Below are 21,913 nucleotides of genomic sequence, written 5' to 3'. Positions count from 1 at the left end.
TTAGAGGACGTAAAATTCTACTTTATCCAAATCTGAAAGTAATTATCAGATCAATACCTTTCAAGTAGCTTAAATATTACTTTCCTTATTCTTTAACAGCAGGGTCCAGGCGCTCTGTGATAATGACATAAATTATTTCCCTATTATTTTCGGCGATATTTATTTTCACTTCTATCGATAATAAATATTTAGTTAAGTTTCACATAGCTCATGTGGGACGTAAGAAGACATTTATAGTTATAAGTTCTTTAAGTTTTTTGGGATATGTGAGAATCCTCACTTTGCATAAACCACATAGCTCAGATTAATGTTAACATAATAATCATAGGATCAACTATTCCACTGATTTTATATATTTATAATATACTCATAGTATAGTTGTATATTTATAGATATTGTCTGAATATAAACATACATGTATATGTACATACACATACTAATTACCTAAATTTGGGTATAAAAATAAATTTTGTTGTTTTCTGGTCAGAAGATGTGTATTTCTGCCCCCTTGTGGTAGTTTTGAGGTATGTCTTTATCGTAGAAATGACTCCTGGCATTAAATTGTGGAAATGTTCAAACCTTTAAAAAGCCTTGAATTCACAATTCACACTACCTGTAAAACAAATAATTTTATTTTAGAGATTAAGACTTTAAGTTTCACTAAAAACTTCAAAACTGCAATTAAACTTCAAAAAACAATACTAGGAGGATAGAAAATTTAAAGATAACAAGTTTTTCTATTTTGGAAACATCCTCTATGCCTGTCTCACTTTTACTTTTCTACCGAGCCATTTGGTTGGAATAGTTAACCAGTTCTACGTTCCTATTTCTAAGGAGATAATGAGCATAAGACATTAAGTAGAATAAAAATCACTGAGTGAACTTCACCTCTCTTACCCTCCCCTGCCCCACCAGCTTTCAGTAGAATTGATTTCACATCGATCAGTGCTGTGGTAATGGATTCTTCAACCCATTCACCATTGGCTTATGTACATTCTACTCACTAATCACTATTGTTGAAAATCTAACCTTTTGTATAAATAATAAATTCACATGACAGTATTACTCTCCTGTCTTGAAAGATTGTTAACTTGAAAGATATATTAAATATTGATCAGCAACAGAATTTTTTTAGGACATTTAAATTTTCTCAGAGATGTTAACTATCCAAGTAGACATTTATTGCAATAACTTTTTCAAGTAATTATCACTAAGTACATCATACCATCCAGGCAATTTTAAAATGCATACACTTCTGTGGCTCAGCAGTGGATCCACTGTACATGCTTTTTGGCAAAAAATAAAGATAGCTGTTTACTTTTCATTTTTCACAAAATTCATCCATTAGAGGACTAGATTTCCTTCGAAATTATCAATGTCAAAAATTATGTTATTTTCCCTGAATATGGCTTTCTTTGGTTTTCAATAACATCTCACAATTTACATGTTACATATAAAACACATTTACTTACGTATTTTAACTATACTACAATTTAAAAATTCTCTCCTGTTACATGAAGAATCTGTTGTTCTTAATAGATGCTTCAGTAAATGAGAAAAGATAGCTCTGGACTAGTGAGGCACTGAACTACAACAGCCAGGGATAAAGCATTTTGTTTAGTGTGATTTGCTTACAACACCAGTTCTCATAGGCATAGCTTCACTCTGAATTTGCTCTATGAGTTTTTATTGCATTTAATCACTTCCCTTATCTCTCAGATAGGATACCACTTCCAGTCCTAATTTTGGCCCACCTACTGACTTTCTTTCCTCCCTCTCTCCCTCCTTTCTTTCCTTCCCCCTCCCTCCCTCCCTCACACACACACACACATACACACACACACACACACACACACACACACACACACACACAGAGGAGCTTCTCGAAAGGAAATTCCTTCAAATGGACTAGCACATGCTAGTTTAACATTAAATGTTAAACTGGTTTTTTTTTTTATCCCAAGTTGTAATATTTATGTAAAATAAATTATATGAGCTGCCTTAGTTTCGTGTAAACTAAGGCAGTGTAAATTAATTTCTAAAAATTGATATTTTTCCTGGCTAAAGTAGTCTCATGCACTTGTATGGTGGGTTCACATTCTTTTGGATAGATAACAGTGTTCAAAGGAGAATAAAATGTATTTCAGCTCTGCCAAAGTGGGTATTCCCAGCAGCCCGAGATGGTCACCACCATTCTTTCTCAAAATTGAAAAGTACAAAAGAGCACTTCGAATTTAGTTCATGAAAATACCTTCAACTCTTCAAAGCTATACTTTAACACTATCTAGTATTTGATGTTTATCTAAGCAAGTTACATACATGGCATAAACTGACTTGATGTAGAGAGCCGCGGTGACTGGCAGAAGGAAGTTGCCATCAAGGGTTAATGAAAGTCATTTAAATACTAAGATTTGAGAAAAATGCCCTTCAAATTTCCGGGTGTTTTTCTCCTACCACCTAAAAAGGGCAACCTGTTTTTCTGGAAATTCTTCTGTATTATCATCTGTGTTAATGTATATACTGAGAGAGGTAACTTGAAGTAAAGATGACTTTTAAAAGTTTAGGTTTAAATATAGTTTGATAGTCTCCTTTCCAGGCAGTGGCAGTAAGCAGTTTAAATAAAACTATCCAGTCGTGTTTCATTACTGAACAATTATGGGGCAGGGTAGGTGTTTTTCCAGTTGGAAGGCAGCTGTAGTAGATGAGAAGTTGCATCAGGACTTGATACAGGAAACTTGCATGTCTGGCTTCTATCCCCACCTCCACCACCTTTCCCTCCACCTGTTTATCACTCACACATATGAAGCATTTCATAATTGTCTGTGTCTGTAAAAATTTTGTTCTCAAGAATAAGTAAACCACAACATGGTTATATCTGAGCCTAGCATATATACAGCTAAGTGATTTTTAATCACTTTTTTCTTTTCAAGAAAAATACTTCCTTGATAACAGAGACTAGTCAATTAAAAGTCAACCTGTTTTGAGTTCTCTATCACAGTATAATGAAGCTAAATCTCAGATACCACTTACATTTCATTACTCTGGATTTAGTGTCCCCAGAACTATTCAAAATGCTTCATATATCCTTTCAGTGTCAAATGGAATGCCACCAAAAGATTAACGTAGGGACTAGTCTATTTGTTTATAGGAAGGGATAAACAGTAATCATCATGTCTTTTATGGGGAAGACATGCAGCAAAACCTGTACAAGCCAGTTGACACTGGGAGATAATGCAGCTTCCAAAAGCTTTGTTAAAGAAATAGCATTTTGATTATGTCACTTTTTGCTTAATTTATCCAGATGAACTGCTTTTACTGGTCGAACTCACCAAATTTTTTTTTTCGTTTTCCATGTCCCCCGCCTGTGAAGACATAATCTAAATGTTGAAGGGCAGACAAAAATATTTATTGATATGCCACTTTATTTTCAGACTCCTAATTGGCATTCATTATTAAACACTTGTGTGATTCATAGTAGACATTTCATTAAATTTTAGTGAAATGGTCAGGAAAATTCTTTCATCCTAAATCAAAAGATGATTTTCTCTGACATCAAAATGAAACATTAAGTAACACTGAACCAAGATAAAATAGTCCACCATTATGGATCCTTTTGAAATATAGGTATCCCCCCCCATTTTAATATCTTCTTGATTTAAACATTACTTAATTAAAACTCTTAGAAAATTAGTATACTAATATAGACTGTAAAATAAAAATACAAAGAAATACAAGTATGAACAGGTGATTGAAAATTATATACATTCCCTGTAGTATATTGATATAAATGCTAAAACTGCTTTGATTCTATAAAATCATAAAAGCCAGAGAAAGAAAAACTTATTAGGAAAACAAATAATTCTCCTTTGTTATTCTTGACATTAGCTCATCTATTAATAAGAGAAGGAAAGTAATTCTTTGCCAGTAGGTGGTGCTTTTGTATAAAACATCACTCAAAAATAAACTCATCTCTGACTAATTTTATATCTCTATACATCTTGAGCCTGAATTGCACCTTCCAAAAAGCCAGCCCCAAGTTACTCCACTTTTTCCTCTGAAATATATACCCATTTTCTCACTACTCATAATGACGTTTTTAATACCATCTAATTGTCTCCATTGGAAAGTAATAAAATCACATACATGGGTAGATAGGTTTGCTTTCCTTTGTTTAAAATAGGTGTGTCTATTACGGATTATTCTATGCTGTGACTCTTCCTCAGTAAAAAGAGATTTGCCTATTCTCTCGACAATATGAGCAAATAATGCTGAATCTAGTCGTGGATGTCAGTGCAATTAGAATGTAAGAACAATGGAAGCATCTTAAAACTGACATCGGCAATGTTACTATGGTTTATCCTGATCAAAGTCATCGTCGTTGCTGATGTACACTTAAGGGCTTAATGCTTTCTCCTCCAGAATTTCAAGTATCGAAATTCTCCCACGTTTTGGGAGAAGGGCAAGTTATACTTTCCTGGAACAAAATCACACTAGATCCTTCTTTACTAACAATCTTTTCTTAGGCAAATCCAGATTCACCAACTAATGCCAGTGAAAAATAAGAGAAGTGGTCCCCTAAGTCCCCCAGCAGAGCAAGACTAGCAATAGGAGGTAAAGTTGAAATAATTGCAGAAAATAGACAGCACTTTTATCCCATTTAGCTGAGAAAGGATGAACGAAGAAAGTAAAATTTTATTAGTTTTAGTGGGGTAGGAATTCTAAATGTTTTTAAGCCAATACTTAAAATTTCTGCAAATAATTTCATCCTCCTTCCTCCTTTCCCTTCTTTCCCCTCTCCCAGGCTTTTTACCAGATATGGTTATAAGTAGCCTTTTATGGATTCTATTCATTTGAAATTTGAACTTTTTTTCCTTTCTCTGAAGACTATGCAACTTAATGTGTATGTGCTTATCAAATTGAGGAAAACATTTATATCCATAATAAGCTTTTTACAATAATTTTCAAACACTGGCAATAGTAAATCAAGGACATCTAATTCAAAAGCTAAACACTGTATCTTAAATCTTAGATTATATTTTGGAACTAGTCTAGGAAGAAATCCCATAGACACAGAAAATGCTTTTTCCAGTGTGTCTTATTAAAAAACCTTTCTGAACCGGTAACCTATCCGTTTAGGGAACCTGTCAGAGACTAGAGGTGTGATTCATGAGCCTGGACCAGTTAAATACTGTAATTACTACCGGGCAAATCAACAGAGACATCCTAAATCGCTCTAAGAAGGCAATGCCCTTACGTGCTCCTAAGCACGTTCTCCTCCCTCTGGGCATGCTCTGGTGTCTATGAGAGTCTTTAAGCTGATGTTTTATGTAATTGTGAGTTCCTGGGGGCTCCAGGCCTCCTCCATCTGTAACTGGGTTTCCTTTCCTCCTACAGAGCTTGCACTAGCACTCATTTATCTCAGAGTTCAAATCTCTCCCTGCCTTCTACTCAAAGCCTCAACATCAAGTCAGAACCTGTTTCTCCTCCTAGAGACCGTACCACCACCCCTTCGAGATACCCACAACACACGCGCCACGAGGCGGGGAGATCTCCTGTTGACAGCTTGAGCAGCTGTAGCAGTTCCTACGACGGGAGCGACCGAGAGGATCACCGGAACGAATTCCACTCCCCCATTGGACTCACCAGACCTTCGCCGGACGAAAGGGAAAGTCCCTCAGTCAAGCGCATGCGACTCTCTGAAGGATGGGCAACATGATCAGATTATTACTTAATAGTTTTTTTTTTCTTGCAGTGTGTGTGTGTGCTATACCTTAATGGGGAAGGGGGGTCGATATGCATTATATGTGCTGTGTGTGGAAAAAAAAAAAAAGTCAGGTACTCTGTTTTGTAAAAGTACTTTTAAATTGCCTCAGTGATACAGTATAAAGATAAACAGAAATGCTGAGATAAGCTTAGCACTCGAGTTGTACAACAGAACACTTGTACAAAATAGATTTTAAGGCTAACTTCTTTTCACTGTTGTGCTCCTTTGCAAAATGTATGTTACAATAGATAGTGTCATGTTGCAGGTTCAACGTTATTTACATGTAAATAGACAAAAGGAAACATTTGCCAAAAGCGGCAGATCTTTACTGAAAGAGAGAGCAGCTGTTATGCAACATATAGAAAAATGTATAGATGTTTTGGACAGACCCGGCAAAGGGTGGCCGTTGGTAAATGTTAGGAACACGCCAGGTCACCTAACATCCCAAGACCACTCAAAACCTGCAGGCATATCATTGGAGTATGGCACTCAATCAAAAGGATCAATGACCATTAAAAGAGGACCATACCTATTTAAAAAATGTGGAGTTTGAGGGCTAACGTATTTAATTAAATAAATAAATAAATAAATAAATCTGGGTCTGCATCTCTTATTAAATAAAAATATAAAAATATGTACATTACATTTTGCTTATTTTCATATAAAAGGTAAGACAGAGTTTGCAAAGCATTTGTGGCTTTTCGTAGTTTACTTAAGCCAAAATGTGTTTTCCCCCCTTGATAGCTTCGCTAATATTTTAAACAGTCCTGTAAAAAACCAAAAAGGACTTTTTGTATAGAAAGCACTACCCTAAGCCATGAAGAACTCCATGCTTTGCTAACCAAGATAACTGTTTTCTCTTTGTAGAAGTTTTGTTTTTGAAATGTGTATTTCTAATTATATAAAATATTAAGAATCTTTTAAAAAATCTGTGAAATTAACATGCTTGTGTATAGCTTTCTAATATATATAATATTATGGTAATAGCAGAAGTTTTGTTAATAGCGGGAGGGGGGTATATTTGTGCAGTTGCACATTTGAGTAACTATTTTCTTTCTGTTTTCTTTTACTCTGCATACATTTTATAAGTTCAAGGTCAGCTGTCAAAAGGATAACCTGTGGGATTAGAACATATCACACTGCAACACCCCAAATTGTTTTAAATACATTAGCGATCTATTGGGTAAACTGACATCCATTGTATATACTAATTAGTTTATTTTATGCTATTTTTGTTTTTGAATTTTTATCAAATGCAGGGCCCCTTTCTGATCTCACCATTTCACCATGCATCTTGGAATTCAGTAAGTGCATACCCTAACTTGCCCATATCCTAAATTACCTGGTTGGTTTTCAGCCTAGAATTTGATATGCTTTGTAGAAATATGCCCAGAATAGAGAAGGTGTATTGGGGCACATGTCCTGCAAATGTGGCCCTAGAAACTAGTGATATGGAGTTTACTCGATGCATAAGTTACAAATTCCCACAGAAGAAAAATGTGAAAGACTGGGTGCTAGACAAGAAGGAAGCAGGTAAAGAGATAGTTGCTTCGTCATCCGTTTTTAATTATTTTAACTGACCCTCAACAATCTTGTCAGCAATATAGGACTGTTGAACAACCCCAGTGTGTTAGGAACCCCAAATGTCACTTCTGCATAAAGCATGTATGTCATCTATTTTTTTCTTCAATAAAGAGATTTAATAGCCATTTCAAGAAATCCCATTAAAGAACCTCTCTATGTCCCTTTTTTTAATTATTCAAGAAATATTGATGACTCTTGTCTAATATTTGTCTATAAGGGATTAATTTTCAGACCCTTTAAAAAGTGAGTGCCATAAAAAAAAAGTTGATATATATTGTTTAAGAGAGATTTCAATCTAGGAATGATTTTCCTTCTCTTGGAATGTGAAGATCTGTCGATTCACCTCCAATCATATGCATTGACATACACAGCAAAGAAGATACAGACAGTAAGATTGACACTCCTATATCAGGTGTAGGACATTTCTTACCATTTTTTCTTTTACTTGCACAGTTGCTATGTTTTCTCATTGTAAAAGGCTGCCGCTGGGTGGCAAAAGCCAGGAGACCTTACTAACTAGGCTATATTTTTCTTAACTTGATCTAAAATCTACAATTAGACCACAATGCACCTTTGGTGGTATCCATATAGGATGCTAACCTGCCTTGTACTAACATTTTATATACTAAAAAAAAAAAAAAAAAATCTAGTAGCCATTTCATATGTCCCACTACTCGAGGTATCCATGGAACATGAAAGAAAAACATTTATGCAGAGGAAAAATAGAAAATCATCCCTGAAAATATGCACACACACACACACACGCGCACACACATATTCACAGACAGGGGAAAGAAAACTAAGAAACTCATTTTTCTTACCATCGACTTGATCCCATCCTTACAACACTCCCTTATAACTTGATGTGTATAAAATATGCAAACATGTCACAAATGTTCCTTGTCATTTCAAAACTCTTTATCAATATCAGTAGAAACTTACCAGTGGGTGGGAAAGGGTCATTATGTGAAAATATGAAAAAATAGCCATATTAATTTTTTACCTGCAATTTGCCTCAGCCACAAAGAAAAGGTGAATTTCTAATGCTGATGATAAAGTAAGCTAAAGTACCAGCAGAAGCCTTGGCTATTTATAGCAATTCAGACAATAGTTTTATAAGAACATGAAAAGAACAGAATCACTTGAAAATGGATGCCAGTCATCTCTTGTTCTCACTACTGAATTCATATAAAGTGGTGGCAAGATAGCGAAGGGATAATCTGAGAATTTTTTAAAGATGATTTAATGAGAAGAAGCACAATTTTGATTGTGATGAGTCACTTTCTGTAAACAATCACTGTCTATCTTTACCCTCATACTTTATCTGTAATTTATCATTTATTGTATTTGCAAAGCTAGTATGGTTTGGTTTTTTATCACAGTAAATCCTTGTATTCGGGAGTTTAGGGCAGAGCCCTGAGGGAGTAGTATTTTACTTAACCCATCCTAGAGTAACATTTAGGCAACATTCTTCATTGCAAGTCAAAGAACCATAAGTGGCATTTTACACAGCTACAAGTATTGTTATATCTAATCCTATTTTAGAAGATTTTTGGTAATATTAAGCTTAAATACTGGTAACACTGATGCAATATATGCAAGCTGCACAACCTGTATATTGTATGCATTGGTGCGTGGAAGGCTATTCATTTCAACCTTTTTTAAAATTGTGTTTTTTAGTAAAATGGCTTATTTTTTCCCAAAGGTGGAATTTAGCATTTTGTAATGATGAATATGAAAATGCCTATCATCCTCAGACCACTTTAAGGTTAACTAAAGTGAGAATTTAAAAAAAAATATTCAAATACACTTTCTAAAAGAATATCTGCCCTCTCACAATTTTATGTATTTCTTTTTCTCACACACCCATCTTTTAACTTAGAAATAGCATTTTTTGCCCCTTTTATCCATTTGTTTGTTTTTTCCAGAAAGTTAATGCTTGTATTTCTTTCTTTAAAAAAAAAAAAAAAGTGTTGTTTTTTTTTAAAAAAGAAGAAGCAGCCACTTGAACCCTTAATAAAGGCTGTTGCTTAAGCATAGCATACTTCATCTGTTCCTGTTTGTGCCATCTGCTGTGATGTCGTCACTTATATGGCGTGAATTTCCTGCCACTACAGATCTTTTGAAGATTGATGGAATACTGGTGTCTGTTAGAATGCTTCAGACTACAGATGTAATTAAAGGCTTTTCTTAAATATGTTTTAACCAAAGATGTGGAGCAATCCAAGCCACATATCTTCTACATTAAATTTGTCCATTTTGGTTATTTTCATAATCGGGTATTGCGTTTGCCTTCCCTATTCATACCTCAAATTGATTCATACCTCAGTTTAATTCAGAGAGGTCAGCTAAGTGATGGATTCTGTTGTGGTTTGAATGCAGTACCAATGTTCTCTCAGAGCAAAGTAGACCTGGGTTACTGTAGGCATAGGACTTGGATTGCTTCAGATGGTTTGCTGTATCATTTTTCTTCTTTTTTGGGGGACTTGTTTCCATTAAATGACAGTAATTAAAGTAGCTTGTAAATGAGGGCATACAAGCATTGCAACAAATATTCAAATAGAGGCTCACAGCGGCATAAGCTGGACTTTGTCGCCACTAGATGACAAGATGTTATAACTAAGTTAAACCACATCTCTGTATCTCAAGGGACTTAATTCAGCTGTCTGTAGTGAATAAAAGTGGGGAATTTTCCAAAGTTTCTCCTGCTGGAAATAAGGTATAATTTGTATTTTGCAGACAATTCAGTAAAGTTACTGGCTTTCTTAGTGATGCAGTGTCTGTGGTGCATTTTTTTTAATTAATGTTTTGCTGTTTAAATTTATTCTGCTTTATCATTTTTCTTTTTTTTTTAAGTAGCTTCTCCTGCAAGCACAAGTGAGCTTTCTCAGTTTTCAACTCAAAATACTCAAAAAAAGGGGTATTTGTGTTTTGGAGGGAGGATGAGTGTGAATTGGATCATAGTTCTTGGGGTAATAAATGTATTCAGCCAATGTGGGAAGTTCTAGGTTCTTATCGAGTGGTTCAACTTTATCAAAGCCGTTCTAGGAAAGTCTTTGATAACTTGCTTAAATGCACAGAATTTTCCAGAAGTCATTGTGAAAGGCACTACTACGGTATGCAGTAAGTGAAATTATTTTTAAACCAAAATGTGTAGAAAACATTTCCGGATTTATTTTTTCTTCATTAAAATAGTTTCTTTAACAACAACAACAACAAAAAAAAAACTTGAAAACATAGACTTATACCTAAATATTTGAGAAAATTAGTGAATTCATACATTTTTAGAAACTATGATATATTAATTACCAAAATTTAATTGTAATTGGAATGTCCTTAGATCAATGTAAAGACTAATTTAGAAACTGAAAAGGAAAATGAGGAGGCCCTGGCCAGCCAACTGGACCCCGTGGACTTCAGAATTAGCAGTGATTCCTGCTCTGATGCAAAAAGGAATGCAGCTGGATAAACATTGCATGTGGCTTCAAAACAGCACTGCTTTTCCCTTTGTTCTCTTTATTCATTTTCAGCAAACATTTATTAAGCAATTGCTATGTGTAACTCATTTGATGGATTCTCAGATGAATAAAGATACAGCCCTTCCTCTTAAGAAACTTATAAACTAGTAGGAGATTGAAAGACTAACAGGAAATCGAGTGTTCTCAGAGACTTTCTGCCAAGTGCTAGAAGGGAACCACTTTGGCCATCTTTGGAGCCGCGCAGGGCAGAGGTCCTGAGCAAGGACACTTCAGAATCTGCCCAGCAGAGACAGCGTTTGACTTGTCTTTTTGGATGGGTAGGACAGAGAATTGCCCAGATGGGTGAGGACAGGGCTGATCCAGCGGGCATGCGACTTCTGCAGTATACGTGGTCCTGCACGTAGTTTTGTGCTCTGCCGTCATCCCCTTGATAGTCTTTCAGCTTGTGTTTTGTAAGTGAAGTCTGATAGGACAACAGAGCCTGCGAGGGAGCAGAGGAAGTAACAGAAAAAAGTGAAAAGCTTTCATTTTAGTACTTTTAACGTTTCTTGCTTTCGGAAAAAGATATTTTCCTTTTGCACTGAGCCCTACAAATTATGATTTCAGCCTAGATGAGGGCATTCTACAAGGAGGAGATAGTAGGTACAAAGGCACAGAGATGGGAAAGTGAGAGACAAATTTACAGGAAGGGCGGACAATCCTGTTTAGATAAAGTGTAGCCACGTGTGGATGTTGGAGGAGGTCACCACCGGTTGACCCACCGCCAGTCATTGGAATGTATAATTTACCCACTGTTGCCACAGTGGGAACCGTTTTCATGGATGCAGCCTTGAGAGAGCAATGTGCTGTTAAGACCATCTGGACTGTATACAAACTAAACCCAGTTAAGGTCTCTATAGAAACTTCAGATTCTGGCAAGGTGGATGCAGAGATCTGCTTGTCTCAGAGCCATCCATGACAAACCTCGTATGTAAACTCCCTCGCTGATTAAACCTATCACCTCCCAATCTGGAGAGGTCTGCCTCCTTCTTAAGTCTCTCCTTGCACTCCGTGTGTGGGGGCCAGTTTCATATTATAGCCAGGAAGCTCCCGAGGTTTCGAACCAACAGTAGGGGAGCCGTGAAAGACAAAACTGGAAAAGTTGGTTAGGGTCTGATTATATAATTGCAAGTTAAGATGACTGCGGTTTAAGCACCTAAATGCAAGTTTTAGAAGAGATGGAATTGTCAAAATTCAGCAAATAGGTAATGGTAGGAGTGATAGTAGATAAGGAATTGTTAAAGTTTACCGTCTTAAGCTTAAATGAGTAGGATCCTAGTAATATCCTGATTGGAAAGAGAGAGGTCACTGCCTTATGAGAAAGGTAATTAATTCAGTTTTCAGCATGTTTACTGCTGACTTATATTCAAGTAGAATATGAGAATGTTGCAAATACAAACTTGAAGTCAGGATACTAGCAAATGCTGAAGATAAAGTTTTGGATGTTACTAACAGGTAATAGTGAAAGCCATGTCCGTGAAGGAGCTTGCCAAGGGGAAGGTGAGGGGAAAGAGAAGAAGCAGGCTGAGAAAAGGATGTTGACGAGGGGCAACATACTGAGGGAGGACCTCTGAAGGCCTCAAGAAGGAGCAGTCAGACAGAAAGCCAAAGAGTCCTGTTAAGGCACAAAGGGGTCTCAAGGGGAAAAAGAAGTGATCAGTAGTGTCTTGCTTTATTGGGATCACAGAGGAGGAAGATTGAAGAAGGAACTTTGGCCTTGGGTAGTGTCTGAGAGTTATTTCAATAAAATGGTGTGGGAGAGAAGAGAAAGCTCAGGAGGTAGTCTAGCAGATACTGGGAAATTTCAGGTAGCAAGTATGAACTAATCTTCCATGATGTTTGCGATTAAAAGGAGAGAGCTGATGTGAGGAGTTAGCATGTTCAAGGATGAAGGGAAAGAGAGTGAAAGGACCTGGTGGTACCTGAGCGTGCTTATGGGCTGGAGAAGACCTACGGGGGCAGAAGGCAGGCATGAACCATCCTAACCAGGGGTTAGAGAATTACACTTGGTGCCCTCTGAACACGCTGTGGGTGTGGTTCTTTTACTTCGATGTCATTTAGGAGTCTGGATTTAAAAGAGTTATTGAATTTGATGAAGGAATACTATGTGGAACAGAACATCTGAGTTTTCAATTTGTGAATTGAGAAAGCCTTTTTTCCATTTTGTTTGCATATTACTATGGCATCTTTCCTACACATTATCCTTACAGGCAGACTTCTAAGAAAGATCTGGTGATGAAAGAGGAAAGCCAAGTTCACTTCCCTACTGTATGTATCCCTTGAATTCCTACTGTCCCTATTTCCTGAGAGCAAATGTCTCTTATCACCAAAAATGAGTCTATTCCTTTAACCTCCCCTCTCTCAGGCACAGTCTTTTTCCTGGGGGACTTTTGCATAAGAGTTACAGTTAGGGAAACATGTAAGAAAATGTTCCTAGTTTCCGGACCTAAGTGGTTTCTGGTTTCAGTGTCAGCCTTGCTGAGCATTAGCTCCATCACGTCCCCAGTCTTGATCAGCTCAGACCTGAGGGAGAACTTCCAGTCCTAAAGTACCCACCATCCCTAGCAGCCAACCTCTGCTCTCAGCAAAATAGAGATTTTGCAAAGGTGATTACCTTTGAACCTAGTAACTGATACAAGGGCCAGGCTGAAAGGGAGGAAACATGAACTACCTGTGGGGTGATTCTGCACTGAACAGAAAGTGGTAGTTAAGAAAGTGCTTTACCCAAACACTCCACCACCAGCAATGCAGGGTCCTTGCCAGTTCCCTTGCCCCTATAAAGAGAGCACCACTTCCGGGAAGGTTAGAGTGGCACAGGCAATGAGGAAACAGGAGCTGATGCTGGTGTGTGAGTGAGGGCAATACGCCTTCTCTGCAATGGCCTTGACCTACACTGTCTTTTTTAACCTGCTCAGTAACACTGGATGCAGTTTTACCAGAGGTCAACTAGTCTTCTGCTTGAGAATCATGCCAGCTTTGCCTCTCACAAGCTAAGTAGCTTTTGTCAAGTTATTAGTATTCTAAGTATCCGATTTTCTCACATATCGCTAACTCACAGGGTTCTTTTGCGGCCCAGTTAAGACCTTTACAGATGCTAATCACTGAAAAGTTCAGAATCCCTACTCTCCTACAAGTTACTCAAAATAAACGTGACCCTACTTTGTAAAATTATACTAAGTCAACAGAGTTCTGATTTTTCCTATGATGACTACAATGTGTTGTGTTTTTTTTTCTTGCAATATCACATTCTTTCTCAAAGGACAATTTGGTATGCCCCTGCTTTGCTGATGCCCAAAGCACATATTGTGCTTATGGAGAAAGCAGTGCTTTGCAGTGTTCATCCCACAGCATCCCACTAGTGGTGCTAACTCTATTAACACCCAGACTTTCTTAGAAGCAATAGTTAAAGGAAAAAAATGACCTCCTTCAAGCATTTATTTTATAAACATTCTATATGATATGCTTGTTTCTCTTCACAAATAAGAGCGCTGCTTGGAAATGCATATTTGTTTGCAGGCAAAAGTTTATATGCATAGTATTTATAGTTAAAATATTGGGAAGGTGCCCCTCAATAAAGGAATATTTAAATAAATTGTGGTACATCAGCATGATGGAATACTATATAACAGTCTACAAAGCAAAATAAAACACCATCTATGTACAAATGTGGACATTTTCCTGGATATATTGTTAGATTTTTAAAAAGCAACAATAGAACAGTGTATCCAGTATGCTATCTTTCAGGTAGAAATGCAGTAGGGTAAAAACAACAAATGTTCTTAAGTTTGCATAAAGACACACTGGAAGGATATGCAAAGAAACCAACAAATTAGTTACCAAAGTGATGAGGGGTTGGGGGAGGGATGAACAGGGTGACAGCAAGACTTGACAGCATATACTTTTCAATATTGTTTTGATTTTTGAATGATATGAATATACTACTGATTCAAAAAGAGTAAAGTTTTAGTTTAGAAAAAAAGCTTTCCAAACAAATGTAAATGCCACATAGAGTGAATTTATAGAAAACTCTTCTGACTGAAAAAGACTTTGGACAGTGCCAGTGTGTAGATCAAAACTCAGCATGGTGGGTGTGTGTTTAGGATTCTCCAGGTACAGAAGCCTTCAGATATCATTTTCAGCTAAGTGACAGAAATGAAACCTTAAAGTTAGGAGTTTGCTTCTCCATTGACTACACTAGATGGCCAAAAAGACTTGCTAAAGCAAGCAGTTTCCCCTAGTTAAATCACAAATATTCTTGTCTAAGATTATTCAAGTTTATTTTTCTTTGCCATTTTCCCAGCCACTTACCTGCCTTTTTTTAAAACCAGAAATCAGAATTTATCCCGTAAGATTTCATTTACTCTACCTGATCAAGAATTTCTTTATTCTATTGAGCCATCTTATTTTAGGATAGTAAAATCAAGGGATTTTACTGGATTTCTGTTAAACTTACAGCTGTCTTCATCATTGTCACTGTAAGCTGCTCCCACCTGTGATGTGCCCAGCTATACTAGAACACAGCAAACATGCCATCATAACCAATTTCCAAGTCCGTAACAATCAGCTGAAATAGCATGGAGAGTATGTCTTTTTTTGGTAGTTTCTAATTCATTGGCTAAATTTCCACGTGAAAATTGGAAATCTCAAAATAATATACCTTTTTCACAATTCACCACCTTCCTGTCTTCGGCTTTTACTATCCTGGTTTATGTTCTGTGCAGGCACAAAATTCTACCATTAAAACATGTTAAGTAAATTATTTGGTCAAATCAAAAAACATTCTCTATTTCAGAGTTCTATCCTTTATCTATCTGATACTGTAATGGATAATACTTTCCATGACCTCTCCCCGTAAATTCTCAGTTAATGGTGGTATTTTTCCTTTGAGTTAAATTATTAAGAAAGAAGTCAGAAATGTGGTTTACTTCTTCTAAACAGTTCAGCCTCTCCAGAATCCTCTTTAAAGATACTGACAACAATATGAGAATATATACAATAGCCCTTGAGAGCTCACCTACCTTGATAAACCCCAGTTTTCTTCCTGCCTTTAACAATGCATTTTGTAAAACATGAGAATAAAAAAGACAGCACTGTGAAATATAGAATCAAGAAATATGATACAGGATGCATTGACTCTCTGCATTTAGAAAATTATATACTACTGGTTATTAGGTAAAATGTAACCATTGCTGGTGCTAATTGTGATAATAATTATTAAAAACATCACATTAAAATATATGCGAGGATTATGTTGAGTAAAAGGAGCTGAGCACAAAAGAGAGCATCCTGTATAACTCCATTTATGCACTATGGAATTCCCTGCTGTATAATTCCATACTAGTCTTGCAACACAAGAACAGACAGAACTCATCTATAGTAATAGAAGTCAGAACAGTGGTTGACTGTGGCAGGTGGGGATTGACTGGAAGCAGCACAAAGGGACTTTCTGGGAGTGACAGAGATGTTCTATATCTTGAATGGGATATTTTGTTAAAATTCTACTAATGGTACATTTCAGATGTGTGCACTTCACTCTGTGTGAAATTTACCTCAATTAAAAAAAATGCTTATGTGAAGAGAAATCTCAAAGTCAGAATATTACATAAGAAATTATATAATATATAATAAGTATTTTATATATAAGATACAAATATGTATCTTATATAGTAATACTATATAAGGAAGAGTAGTAGGAGCTTCCCGCTGAGGCATAGTAGGACCTTCAATAAAGATGATCCTCATACCTCCATCAAGCCACAATTCAAACCATGATAAACTGCTCAAAACCATTTGTTCTCTTAAATACCTTGCACATATTCCCCCACAATATTTGTTGACAAATATCTACAATATTCACAGATAAAGGGAGGTAAACTTCAGTTCAACCTTCACCAAATGATCACAAATGCTAAAGTGGTAGAGGTAAATTAATCTGATTACATTGAGAGTGATGATGTAATGTGACAATGTATATCAGATAAATTGACTATTTCAAGGATGAAGGCATTATGTATTCCAGAATATTAAATGACTATTTTTCTATCAAGGCTTTTATACCATATTCTTACCAAGTCTTGCTCAATATAATGTTAAACCTCAGAAGAGAAAAGAGAATCAGAAAGCTAGAATGTTGATCTTCTGTTTCTAGACTGTCCAAAAAGAGATTTCATTTGTTTTTCTCCCAGGGAAACTCCTTGAACCTGCAATATGTATAGAATCAAAATTGATAGTAACATGCAACCAGTAATATTGATCGTCCATCTACCCACCCTTTGAGGGTTAAATAAAGGACAACACAAATGAAAATAAAAGGCCCAGGTGCATTTTAAGGTGCACTTAGTAAAATTAAGTGCAAGGCCTGTCTGCTTAAGTATTCTGAAGCTACCAGTGGGGGACATTGCATTCTTGTCTTAGTTATTAAGGAAAAAAATAATCCCAAAGCATTAAAACATAAAATATATTTTATAAAGCATTAGGGACTATTTGTTTTTATGCATTTAACCAAATACACGTTTCTAACTCTGATTAACTTCAGCATTTACACACACACACATATAAATACACATATGCACACACAAAAATAATACATAGTTTCATGAACATGAATCAGATTAATACAATAAAACATCAGAAAAGAGGCCTTGACTTTGGATATCTGTCTCAGAATATAAGTTCTGTGAGAGCTTAACCCAAATCACTTGGATGCCAGGGGTTGTTTTCTACTTACAAATCTAGTCTCCTGTATGTTGCATCTTATCTTACTCAGGCCCCTGGAGGAATTTGTCTGAGAGAATTCTAACTAATTTAATCATGTGAGTCAGCTCAAATTCATATCTACAAGCAGAAAGAAGTCAGAGTTCTTTCAGTTGGCTAAAATAATTTAGTCAAAGCAAGTTAGAATCTTCAATAATCTTAAGTTGAAAGACCAACTACTATCCAGATAACATAATTTTGTACAGTGTTACTGTATATAAATGTGAAGGTTAAATAAGAAAAGGAGGAAGAAGCATGTTGTCATGTGTTTATTTGCATTTTTTCCCTGCACATCAGTATCCTTTAATGGTGAACTTCAAGGATTTTTGAATAGTGAGCTGATGAATTTGTTATTTTTCCATTATAAAATACATTATAAAATACATAAAATACAGGAAATAGGACCATAATGGAAAGTATAACATAACTTTTAAAGAATTCTTAAGTAACTGAGTATGCAAATTCATTCAGACTTTGACCAGGTATGCTTTTTTCCTTTATTAAGGAAGATGATGACTGAGAAAGAGAGGATGGTCTTTCCAGTAATTTGTGACCAAAGTACATGCCCGAGATGGCTGTGATGCTGTCTTTGTTTTTCCCCTCACTAAGGAAATAGTTATTAAATCCTGTGTGCAGAACACCAGTATTTTAGGTACTTCAAAAAAGAAAATAATTTTTCTAAAGTATAGCCACTGGTGTCAAGGCATTTTGAAACCAGGATATAATGAAGAGTTAGAAATATCTGTTGCTGTGGCAAAGAGCCAAGCCAACCAGTCCCTACTAGATGGGAATCCATCCAAATATCTTGGTAGGTTTACTCCCACCCTCTGCCAACTAAACCAAGTAGTTTGTATGGTGGCAGTAGTAGTAACACATGGGTTATAAGCAACATCATCTTAGCAGATCTCTAAGCAAAGATAAAATACATACTACAAAGTTAAGCAAGAAAGGAAACATGATAACTACAAAAATCAAGACTTGTTGGTGTGCAAAATACCAGAAGTCATTTTATTTTAAATAAATGAGTAACATTTTTCCAAAAACAAAGGCATCAGATAAGGAAAATTTATCTGCTGTATCTTTGTAGGGACAGAGTCCCAGAGAGCAGTTTCCAGGCTCTCAACCTCAAATGGAAAGGTGCTGGCTCAGTTATTAGATGGCCATCAGCTGTAACTAGTTGGCCATCAGCTGTTATCAGCCACTGACACAACTGGTGTGGCTGAGCTAGCAAGCGTGGATTGCAGCTAGCAACAGGTTGGTTGATTGGTTGGCAGAGAAGCGGACAGTGGATCGTGTGGCTCTTGCTTCTTGTGTCTCCAACCCAGCCCCAAGTGAGAGTATAGTGGTATGAACCCCCTATCTATGTCTCCGTTGGTGTTCCTTTTTGGCCTCACCATATCCTGCATTCTTGTGCAGGGAGCAGGACCAGAGACCCTGCATTACAATATTAATGACTGAATTGTTGTTTCTTATGTTTAGATTTTGTATTTACCTACCTCTTCCAACTGGCTTTTTCCAGGTTTTTGGTTTTTTTTAGTTTTTTTTCAATTCAGCATGCTAGAATTGAGTTTTAAATTGCGATGATGACAATTTAAAGGTCTCCGAAACACAGCATTCCTGAAATGACATGTTTTTCCATTGTGTTTATTTTACATAGAAAAAAATAATTTGCCTAGTGCAGACAGAAGTTATTTTAACCCAACTTACACAATGTGAATCCCTTTGGGCACACCTCATGCACATTCCTCCCAGTCAGATGCTGGGTGAACAGTAGGAGCTCCTTTTCTTCTTCAGAAATGTCAAAAGGAGGAGGGGCAGGCTGGATATTGTGACACTATTCCACGTTGATGTAACGTTGAGGTCCTAGGCTTTGTGTTCCGGGAAGCTCCATAACAATATGGAATGTTATCCTGTGTTTTCCTCCGCCTGTATTTCTGAAGTCTGCATGTGTGCGTACACGCATGTGTGTGGTGACACAGATAACTGTTTAGATAGGTCTTGAAGTTAAAACCCTCACTTTACAGTCTTGTTATCACAAATCTTGCAGCTGCTTCTCTTCCTTGTTTAAGAAACCTGTATTTTATGTAAAGACACTATCAGAACCATGTAGTAACACTGCAGTTATATCTTCTGATCAAATGACAAGACTCAACAATGAGCCGAATGCATTAAAAACGAAACAGGCAAAAGCCTGGTGTAAACAACCTTGAGGTAAAATTCAAAACCGAGACAGGATGTATTGTAGAAAACCAATTGCAGATGTCATTACATAATGTGTAGTCATAGCCTTGGCTCCAGAAGAGAGTAATGAAAAACCATAGTTCTGTTAAGGCCACAAAATGTCTTTATGTAAAAATCACTAAGCCTTCACTGGGCAATGAATGCTTCATGGGAGAGCTTAGTCAGGACACTTGTCCTAAATGCTGTGAAGGGCCAGGCACAAAGCACTTGGCAGCCACAATGTCATGATGTTGGGGCCACCCAGCACTTTCTCTTGGCGATTCCCACCTAGGTCTGCCCTCTACAGGAAAATCCTGTGCTTCAGGCCATTCTCACCTGACTTAGGGGGATAAAAACCTATGCATCTGTGTCCATATCACCAAGATTCTACCCTCTATTGTTCCAAGAAACAAATCTATACCACATTAATAACAATAATAAACAGCTGACACTACCACATGCTTACTGTATGCCAGAAACTAAGCGATCTGCATGTATTATCTCATGCATCCTCATCAAAACCTTATGAGGTTGGCATAATCATTAAACATTTTTTACAGGTGAGATAAATTGAGGCACAGAGGCATTCGTTAACTTGCTACAAAGTCACCCAGCTGGTAAATCAGGAAGTCAGGATTTGAATGAGATGGTCTGAGTCTATAATCCTTACCCTGTAAATGCTGGGAGTTAATCCAGATCTTTTCTAAGGTGCCTGCCTGTTCCCTTATCAATGTAATGAGGGTCATTCTAAAGGTAAGAATTTTAAGTATTATTTTAGATTAGGATGAAGCATTACAAGTCAGTGGAATTATAAACAAATCCCCATCATTCCCTCATGAGTCAGACAGGAATTCATGCTTCCAAGAATTTGTTAATTTCAAGAACTCTTTCTGGAGTTCATTTAAAAATTGAATCTTAGCGATGTAAAATAAATGTTACAAAGAATACTAGTTGTTTTCACGTAATGAAGTCCTGGAGCTCATACAGCTGTAATAAAAGAGAAACAGGAAAATATCTAAGATGTTCTACAGGATTTGAAGGGGAAATCCTCATGGCAAATGTACTTAGTCAAAGCAACTGTTTAGGCAAAGCCTGTGTCAGTTTTGGTCTTTGTGACAAGGCTTGGACAAATAGTAAAAATACTTAAAGTGTCAAATATGGTACACAATGAAAATCAAAAAGGGGAAAATGCAAGAGTCAATGTTTGGACAATTGATATTAAAAAAAATATGGGTACAATATGGCAGAAGGTGAAAGAAGGTGGCCTCCCCTACAAATGCAATATGCTCAATGAAAGAATGTTTTATCTGGGCATGTCAACAGTCAGCCTAATCTGAAAACCCAACCATCAAGTGCCAGATGAGGAGTGCAAAAATGCCAAGAAACATAGCAAGAGGTAAAGAGAGCCAATAAAAAACTCCCATCTTGTGGCAGTTTTATGAAAAGGATTTACATAGAAAACAAGGGCTAATAATAATGAGAATATACAAATTACTGTAGAAAATGATGATTAGTGATAATAATTGTTCGAGAAAACATGTGTGTCACCTGCCTCTAAATGGTAATTTACATTACCATGTCTAATGAATAATTCAAGTCCCTAGGCTAAGGACAGACCCTGCTGTTGTTACTAACTAGTTTCCCAGTCAGGCCAAGGGGAGAGAGCTGTAACTGAATACATTTTCCAGAACGACTTACCCCTCCTAAGCAATTCCTTCACTGCCACTCATTGGTCATGCTGGCAGAGACCCAAATAGGTCTACTTCTTTTTCTCTTTCCCCCTCTAAGCCCTTCCCACTCTAGTTTGTTTATCTTGTTCACCTTCAAAGTCTGAATAAAATAAGTGGCTTATAAACCCCAAGCTTCCAGAATTGTAGAAAAGTTTAGTGTATAAAATATGTAAGACTTTAAAAGAAAACATACCAAGGAGTAATCTGCTTGGTAAATCAGAGGGAGAAATAGTCTGAATATTGACCATCGTGCTCAGAAAGATATTTCTTGTGGTTTCTCTGAAAACTCATATCATGAAAAATAAAATGCATCAGTGGTGCTGTTATATCCATGGTGCTATTAA

General features: G+C 36.6%; 1 protein-coding gene across 29 annotated transcripts in view; it reads left to right on the top strand.

Moving 5' to 3' along the window:
• The window catches only part of MEF2C (myocyte enhancer factor 2C), a 168,131-nt gene extending 158,011 nt beyond the window's left edge, over positions 1 to 10,120 (top strand). For 19 of the 29 annotated variants that reach the window (XM_033110080.1, XM_033110076.1, XM_033110069.1 and 16 more), the window contains one exon: positions 5,395 to 10,120. In XM_033110080.1, the coding sequence (XP_032965971.1) occupies positions 5,395 to 5,716 (322 nt within the window). In that variant the 3' untranslated portion in view covers positions 5,717 to 10,120. The remainder of the gene's footprint in view (positions 1 to 5,394) is intronic. The other 10 variants (XM_033110083.1, XM_033110089.1, XM_033110088.1 and 7 more) reach the window with 2 other exon arrangements.
• Positions 10,121 to 21,913: the final 11,793 nt, after the last annotated feature.

This window comes from Rhinolophus ferrumequinum, chromosome 7 (assembly GCF_004115265.2).
Source record: "Rhinolophus ferrumequinum isolate MPI-CBG mRhiFer1 chromosome 7, mRhiFer1_v1.p, whole genome shotgun sequence".
Taxonomy (NCBI): domain Eukaryota; kingdom Metazoa; phylum Chordata; class Mammalia; order Chiroptera; family Rhinolophidae; genus Rhinolophus; species Rhinolophus ferrumequinum.
The sequence above is the reverse complement of the archived record's forward strand: the minus strand, read 5'-3'. Positions and strand labels throughout refer to the sequence as shown.